The 8,572-nt window shown below is 40.6% G+C and overlaps 1 protein-coding gene across 1 annotated transcript in view; it reads left to right on the top strand.

Moving 5' to 3' along the window:
* The first annotated feature begins 1,168 nt into the window (after positions 1 to 1,168).
* The window catches only part of HDAC11 (histone deacetylase 11), a 28,498-nt gene continuing 21,094 nt past the window's right edge, over positions 1,169 to 8,572 (top strand). Inside the window, exons 1-3 of the mRNA XM_010123549.2 lie at positions 1,169 to 1,182; positions 1,563 to 1,711; positions 4,786 to 4,886. Coding sequence (XP_010121851.2) covers positions 1,169 to 1,182; positions 1,563 to 1,711; positions 4,786 to 4,886 — 264 coding nt within the window. The remainder of the gene's footprint in view (positions 1,183 to 1,562; positions 1,712 to 4,785; positions 4,887 to 8,572) is intronic.

Genomic DNA, 8,572 nt, shown 5'->3' with positions numbered 1-8,572 from the left:
AGGCGGCGGGAGGGCCTGCCCGGCTTCGGGGTGCGCTCGGCGAGCTGGGAGAGGCGGCGGCCCTGCGGTCGCGGCAGCGCCGCTTCGCCCCCTCCCCGGGCCCGGCCGCCGCCGGCAGGTGGGCGGTTTCGGCCGCTTGGAACCGGCGTCAGAGCCGGGCGGGGCCCGGGGACACCTGCGCCGCTCCGCGTCCCGCCGCGGCCTGGACTGGAAGGCGCCGCCGGGCGGGGAGCGCCCGGGGGGAGGCATCGGGGAAACGTCCCCGTCTTCCCGCGGGGCCCAGGCCCTGCTGCCGGCCGGGGAGAGGAGCGGGGGCCGGGGGTGGCTCTTCGCCTGTTACAGAAGCCGCCTTTTATTGCGGGGGGGACGGGGGAAGCATCCAGGGAGCCCTGGCCCCGCTGGTGGGTGGTGCGTGGGGATCGGCGCTGGTGAAAAACCTCCATTGTCTTCCTGATTGTTTTTTTTTTTTGTGTGTTGTTTTTAACTGGCTTTTAAAAGGGTATTTTTGAGCATATTTAGACTAGAAATAGGGGCTTTTCTGTTTGCGTTATTCTCCTGACAAAGGACCCTTTGTCTCGCTCAGTAAGTGGTGAAGCCGTTGGCAAACTTCAGCTAAATTTTGAGGAGCAGAAGAGGTCTGAGCGGAACTTAGGGGCAGGGGTGGAAGGCTGCAGCTGGTGGAACATAAGCCAGCTATTGGGTTTGGCCTGGCTCTTGGCCTGTGTCAGGAGGGCACAGGTGTCCACCCAATGCTCTTGTGTTTGTAAAGGCAGAGCACCGCCTGTTCTGTGAACGGCTTGTGAAGCAGGCCCTGAGCTGGCCATCGAGTTTTGGAGAATACAAGAATTTGGAATTGGTTAAAGGCTGCAGGCCTTTAACCAGTGTGTTTACACCCCCTCCAAATTCAAATGCAGATCTAGAGTTGAGAGTGTGTCCTGTGGTTGTGTGCTACGCAGATACAAAACCAAGCCTCAACTTCTGCTGAGCTGATCACAAAATAATCTATTGCTCCTTGGAAAGGATCTTGGAGATCTTTCTAACCTTGTGTTCTTAGAAGCATCATGTATAGGAGCAGTGTGGTTGGTTTTTTTTCGTAGTGTTTTAATATGGACTTTAAATGTGAGTCCAGTAACATATTTGTTGAAGGTTGTGTTGTCTGTAAAAGCAGATGCACCTTCTAAGGTACAGGTGCTGCTTGATTAACTTGGAAAGACAAGGGAAGAGAAGCAAATGTTTCTATTAATGTCTGTAGTGAACTTCATATACATAATTCATTAATGTACATTCTTCATTCATTCTGTTTTTCCACTACTGGTTTGTTGGAGAGTTTGTACTGGTTGGAAGTGAAGGATATTACTCTCCCTGACTCTACTGCTGAAGAGCAGTTAAACAACCAAGTTTGTCCTTTGGTAACCAGGAGAAATAGTATCATCAGGAATAATTCCTGGTGTAAACTTGGTATTAATAGGGACTCTAATTTGTAATTTGGGATTTTAGTGAAAGACATTCAAATTTGTAAATAGTTGCTAAAAATGGTGACTAGTTTGTTTTTGCCTTTCAAGGCCTCACAGAACTGAGTTGTATGAGGATCCTCCATCAGCATGCTGGCCTATCGTATATTCTCCAGACTACAACATCACGTTCGTGGGACTTGAGAAGCTGCATCCATTCGATGCAGGGAAATGGGGAAAAGTAATCAATTTCTTGAAAGGTAAAATAACAGAAGGTGCCTCTTAGACCAACATTTGCACAAAAGCTAATACAAATTTTGTAGTTAGTGCAGACTTATGTTAATAATTGCCAATATAATAGTGACTGTACGTCTTCGTTGCTCATTGTGTAGATTTAAGCTATGCTCTTTAATCATATTTGGAGTACTTCAGTATTTTTTTGTATATGCAGACAAAAATTGATTGTAGGACTTCTGAGGTGAGTTGGAAGTTGTGTTACACGTTGTTGAAGATCTTGCCTATGAAATATTTAAAAGATGAAATTGTAATGTTAGGGCAAACATCCCACACTAGGCTTTTTAATACAAAGCTTTATGTCACAGTCCTTTGAAAAAGTATGTTCTAGCCCACTCTGCTAAATAAACCCACAGTTCTGGTTTCGGCTCAGTCATGGTGTCTGTACAGAGTGAAGCTCATGAAAAGTGATTGAAAATTCAAGCTCACTAAATGATTTGCTCTCCCCAGAGGCATGAATAATACCAGTCAGAGTAACAGCTTAGTTCATCTCAGTCTGGCCCAGAGCATTACAAGACTGAGGAGTAAGGAGTAAGAAGAAGCATGAGCATAGCAATTTCTTAGACCATCTTAAATATTTCTGGTCTTTGCAATTTGAGTGAAAGCATGAAGTGAGCAGAATTGCTTGGCCTTTACAAGAAGTGTTCATGTGGGATATTGGAGAACTGTTTCCACCTCTGAGGTGAGCACCATAATCTTGACCTTCAGCCAGCCCCAGTTTGGTGCAGAACGCTGGAGCCTTGTGGATGTAGCTCAGCGTGCCGTGTTTTGGTATTCATCATATTTTTAATGAATCCAACACTTTGTTTTGGTTCTAGATTAATGTATGAGAACAATAGTTCCTTTAAGTTTCTTCTCAAGGAAAGCTGCTGTTTGCAGTTCCAGTTTCTTCTTTCTTTTGAGGACTGAGCCTGGATCTGAAACAAGACTTCAGCTTCATAGCAATGAATGGAAAATCCTTGTGATGTGAACTGGAAGCTTGCAAGACCCGAGTTGCAGTCTAGGAGTACTGTGTCTGGCTTCCTATGGCCCTGTGCTTCCGTTGCTTTACATCTGGTGTAGCAAGAACTGGGGCATTCATTCCTTGTGGCTTGTGAAGCTGCAGGTGTTAATGACCGGCTTGCTGCAGGGTGTAACTTAGGTACTCAAACTGCAGACAGTCTACTGGCAAATGGCACTTTTCAGGCTGAAAGACCAGCCCAGCTTGTATAAATCCATTCTTTATCAACCTCATGATATTATTCTGATAACATTTAGTAAGAGCTTTGAGATGCCTCTGGTGAAAGGCGGAACTTTTTGTGATGGTGCCCGTTAGTGCTGTTTAAACAAGTTGGAAGATATAGACAGAAATACAGTAAGGAAATACAAATGCAAGAACCAAGGTCAGGATTAGGGCCTATAAAATCTTGGCATCTCTTCATCTAAAGTTTAAGCTTGCTTGTTAAGTAAATAAAAAAAAAAAAAGCTTTTTCTCTTTGCAGGACAATAATTGTCCTAGAGCCAGGCCTTTTCCATTTATGTGGTCCTAATGACTCCTTCAGCTGATGATCTTTTGCAGTTAAGTATTGCCGTTAGACTTTAGGCTGCCTTGTATTCATTTAACCAAGGTTAAACGAATTCTAGCTCTCCATTCAGTAGCTGAGTTTTGAATCTTCCTGCTAACAGCCTTGAATAATTAAGTTTTGGGTTCCATGACCATTTTCTTTGTTAATCAAAACCTTTGCCTTTCTGCTCCTTCTCTGTGTAGAGTCTTCTCCTCTGCCTCTTTTCAGTATGAATTATCCACTCTTTAGTCTCACTCTTTCACAGAAAATCAGTTTTCCCAATCCTTTTACTGTTCTTGCTTTGTAAAGGACAAAGAAGCCATGGGATACCCCAGGGTGCTCCTGGTTTTCTCTGGCTCTGTAGCAAATCCTGGCAACAGCTAACCTACACTATTCGCTATCATCTTCGAGAAAATAACCAGTGAAAATGTTTCTACGCTTACCTTCTCCTTCCTCAGAATGAAACTCTTAGCAGTTTGGCTTTCTGTCTGACACCAGCGAATGAATGAAAAGTTTCTCAAGCCTCAGTCAGGAGAAACATAAGCTTGCCAAAACAAGTATTGTTGCAGGTGCTGTTCTTGTATAACACTTCAGAACAAAATCTCTCACATTTGTGAGTTGTTTTCTTTCTCCTCCAAGTATAAAATAGCAGAAGAGGTACGGTCTTGGAAGGCTGCAGCTGTGTGGCAATTAAATATCAAAACTTGTCTGGGAAAATCAACGTGATGCCTTAATATTTGTGCTTTGTAGTGATGATATGCAGAGCAACATTGGTTTTCTGCACTACTTGCCTTTTTTAGTTGACCCTACTTTGAACCTTCGGGCAAGTATATCCAGATGTACGCGTTCACACATACTATCTTGGATCACATTCTGAAATCTTAGAGTGATATTTTCTAACTTGCTCTAAAAACTTAAACTATCTTTGGTCTCTAAGGGGAAGAATTAATAGCTGGTCATCGGTATTCCTTAAGATTAAATGGAGGTAGAGGTGTGACAAATGTATCCTAATTAAGGGTAAGTGTTCACTTCCGTGAACATGCAAGCAATTGTTTTGAGTTTTTTTTAATTCTCCTCTGATTTAGGGAATCAAATACCAGTTTCAACTGTGGAATTTCTTAAAACTTGTTAAAGAATAGTGAATATTTGATGGTATGAGCACCAAGCTTTCCCCAGTGTCTCAAGTGTTACTCTGTAAGGAGTCTCATGATTCTTTTGTGTCTGTCCGTCCTCCGTCACTTCAAGAAGCTACCATGATTGCACTCTGAAAACTTTGTGTAAGCCTTATTTATCATATACATGCTACCTTAATAGCTTATGTGTATGGATGTGTGTTTGGAAAACATGTAAGCACTGAGTAAACAAAAGTTGTTTCAGTGATTGACATTACAGATGAAGTTATTACATCAAGGTCGAAGTACCTTCTTTGGCAGAGTGGAATATGGGAAGTTAAGCGATGGTATACAATGCCAATTGTTATTTCTGTCTTGTTTCAGAAGAAAAACTTATTGCAGATGACTTGATTGTACAGGCACGGGAAGCTACTGATGAAGACCTCTTGGTTGTTCACACAAGACGCTACCTTAATAAATTAAAGGTACTGTACTTGTTGATATATTTTTCAAGCAAACTGTCTAGAATTAGTGTCAAAGGCAACAGATACCCTACTAGATTTGTTACAGGATCAACTTTTACAGATTATACAGTGGTATATTTTTATAACAGTGATAACATTGTCATTGAGAAAACTGCCAGAAAAATGTAGAAATAGTAGGGGTGGAGGGGAAAGAGGGTCTACCATGTTATACAGATGTCCTGAAATGATATTTCAGGAAAGTTGAATGAACATAAGGAAAATGTTAAAGTTTGAGATGTAAACAATATTCTCCATATAGCAGGATTTTTAGTCTTAAAAAATGTAAGTTTTGATTTACTGTAGTAAAATATGGTTCTGAAACTGAAAATACATTGGAGAGCACTAAAATGGCGTACTTCATTGGATGTTTTTTAATGCAAGGATTGCTTTATGGGGTTGGGGTTTATGTAATCGCAAAAGAGCATCCATGTAGAGATTCTGTTGTGGGGAGAAGTACTGGCTTCATACTTAGACTCTGAGAGGAGTAGGGAGAGGGTTGAAATAGCAAGGTAGAGGTATAACCTTGCATGTTATCTGTGTGTGGAGGTTTCCAATACCAGCTCATACAGGGTTATATATTCATGGGGGTAAAGAGCATTCATTTTATATTTCTAAATGAAGCATCCATTTGCTAAACTTCAATGTAACTTTAAAACATAAACATGCGAGATCTGTTTCTGAATATATGCAGTCATCTGTAGGTGGAATTGGATGAGCGCAGGTGACATTGCTTTTATTTTGCAACTCTTTACTTGGAGGGCAGAGAAGGAATTTGAAAGAGAAATAATCTTCCATTTCATAATTCAAAAGAAGTTATTTTGAGTCATCTTTGCCCTTCCACAATGAAAAAGTCCCTGTGTTGCTATTTCTGGAATGTTTTATTTTTCTGTATAAAGAAGGATCTATTATTTGTGTGAACTTTTTTCACTCCTCTTCTGAGTTTTCTTACTCTTCTTTGTTCTGTGCTATAAAGTTAAATGCAATTTCATACATCATTACATTTGATCTTATTGCAGCTATTCTTGATATTAAGCTTTTAATTCCGTAGAACCACCCACCTCTTTTTACTGAATCACTTCTTTGCAGCAGGGTATAATGTGCATAGCTTAGTTTGAAATATCGTAATATTTTTATTACCTACATGATGGCTTCACGGGGAATTGTGTCTATAACTTGTGCCTTGGTGCTCAAAACCAGTGCTGTCATGTGGGTTCAGATGCGATTAACTGCGTATCTCTCGTTCCCCTTTTCTTGGAGGAGTATTTCCTGCAACTGTAGAAACTGGAAGATGTTCTATTGGTCATGCCAGCAAATTCTCACAGGGTAGCAAAGATAAAAGTCTTAGTTGCAAACAGAAAATAACTTGAGTGGACGTGAAAAGGCCCCTGGGTATCCGTCGTTACTGCCTTATCTAAAGTCTGTTTTGCTGTTTGGTTGGTTGGTTTTTTTTTTTTTTTAAATCCAGATAAATACAGATCTGCCAATAAATGGCATGGTTTTATGTTAGATCAGGTCTGAAGTCTGCAAAGGTGCTTGCGTTTCTCAGAATGCCTAGATCTCTTAAAATAATGGATCACTTGAGTATTCTTCATTTAAAATTTGAGCATGAATTTGGTGGGAAGTTCCATGCACTTGAAAGAAGAGGTGGTGGTTGGTATCTTAGCAGCAGCTGGAGAAGCTGGCTGAGGATTGCTTGAAGAGAAACAAAATAATATGCACAAACTAGATCAAATAGTACTGGAAATTGGTTCTGTCTTGGAAGGAAGGATCTTCCTGTTTCCCTGCTTTAGTTAACGTGACAAAATTTGGCCTTTTGAATTGAGGTGATCCCTCCTCGGTTATTCCTTTGAAGAATTTAGATCTCTAAGGTAGAGACTAGACTTTGGAAAAATTGCTTGCATTGCTTTTCCACTTACTACCTTTTTCTAGTGTTATGTAAAATAGTGAATGTCCTGTGTATCAACATTCTGAAATTCTGGAAGGAGATAGGCGATGAGGCTGAAGCTAGTTTCAGACCATGTAAGTCTTTCACTTGAGCCATTTTTATATATGAGAATTTCTATGAGAACGTACGTGAGTGAGTACTGAAATGCAAATGATGAGGATAATGCTTGTGTATCAGTGGGATGTGCTTTTCTGAAAGTGATCTGAAAGATGATCAATCAGTTGAACTTATAAATTTTAATCTGTTGTGTATATTTGCAAATTATGTAGGTTTAAAAATAAGAAGTTAATAACTTTATTAGAAATGTAAATTTTTATGCCTAGTGAAAAGTAGATTGATGTGATTATGGGGAGTGTTGTCTGCTGCTCAAGTGCTTGTGTGCTTTGACTCTTGCCCGGTTGCGTGAGCGCATCTGCCAGGAGCCTGTTTGTCGCACGGTGGTGTCGGCCACGTGCCTGGCAAAGGCGGGAGGAATCTCGGGAATGAAGGCAGTAGAAGCAGGCTCATAAAATAACGAGTTCAGCCTGTGATACTTCCAGCTGGTTTAGGTGTTCAGATCAAACAGCAGAGAATGCATCTTGGGCCGTGTGCCTTGTGTTAGTGACCACAGGTGACTTGGCAACTGGAAATGTGCAGTTTTGGACAAAATGGGCACCTTCGGAGAGGTGCTTAAAATTCCCCTGTCCAGTTCCTCAGTTTATGCAGTTCTTGTAGTATCATCTGTTGTCTCTCCTTGCTCTCTACACTGTGCTTTTTCCTTGTTCAATTTTTTTCAGACTTCATTCGTGAAAAATGGATGAAGGCACGTGGTGGTTCGCTCTAAAATGTTCATTTAAGAAGTCACGAGAGCAGATAAATGAATTTGATCCTTTTCGTCTGAATTTTTATGTAAATGTTAATGTGTCAGATAAAGGTCTGTAGGAATATACAAAAATGTTATTTTAAAGGTGATGATATTTGAGTATGTTTGGAGAAAACGCTGAACAAGAAAACGTGTCACGGGGAGCAAGGTCTGACAGGTTTCAGTACTTATGCCACTGTGTGAGTGCTGTAAGGTATTTCTTTGCAGCTAAGGCAACCATTAAACCTCTTAAGGATAAGGTAGCATTTGGTTGACAGTGGATTATTTTTCCTTTTAATATTCCCAGCTCTTCGTCTGGGAGACTGATGCCCGGAAATTGTTTATTGGCTTGTTGGTTTTCCTAGATCACTTGTCTTAGCATCGGTTTCTACCAGTGTGGTATCTTATTTCTAATCATAATAGTGCGTTCATACCTTGACCTAGAAAGTTTTGTGAGAGTTTCAGGCTTCCTACTGTCCTTTATAATTTTTTTAAATGTTAATTCAAGCTAAAAACATGCCTTCTGTATCTATTGAAAGTGGACTCAAATAGCTTTGTCCCTAGCAAGCTTCTAAAAATCTAAAATCATGTTCGTTGTTTGGTGTTGGATTTGTAAGTCTGTAAATTTTCCCTTGAAGCTGGGACTAGCTCCAGAAACTTATCAAAGATTTAAACACAGTTTAAATTTAGATATTAAAGAACAAAATTGCATATTAAAAAAAAAAGATTTATTTTTGGCTATTTTAAAAGGCTGGAATGTGGTGAATGCATAACATAAAAGGCGGTAGATCAGAGGTTGGTTTTGATTATTAATTTCCTGGTTGTATTAATCCAGGATGTATCACCATAAAAGCAATGCCT

Source organism: Chlamydotis macqueenii, chromosome 10 (genome assembly GCF_036417535.1).
Source record: "Chlamydotis macqueenii isolate bChlMac1 chromosome 10, bChlMac1.mat, whole genome shotgun sequence".
In the NCBI taxonomy this organism is placed as follows: Eukaryota; Metazoa; Chordata; class Aves; order Otidiformes; family Otididae; genus Chlamydotis; species Chlamydotis macqueenii.
This window is presented reverse-complemented; position numbering and strand designations above follow the sequence as displayed.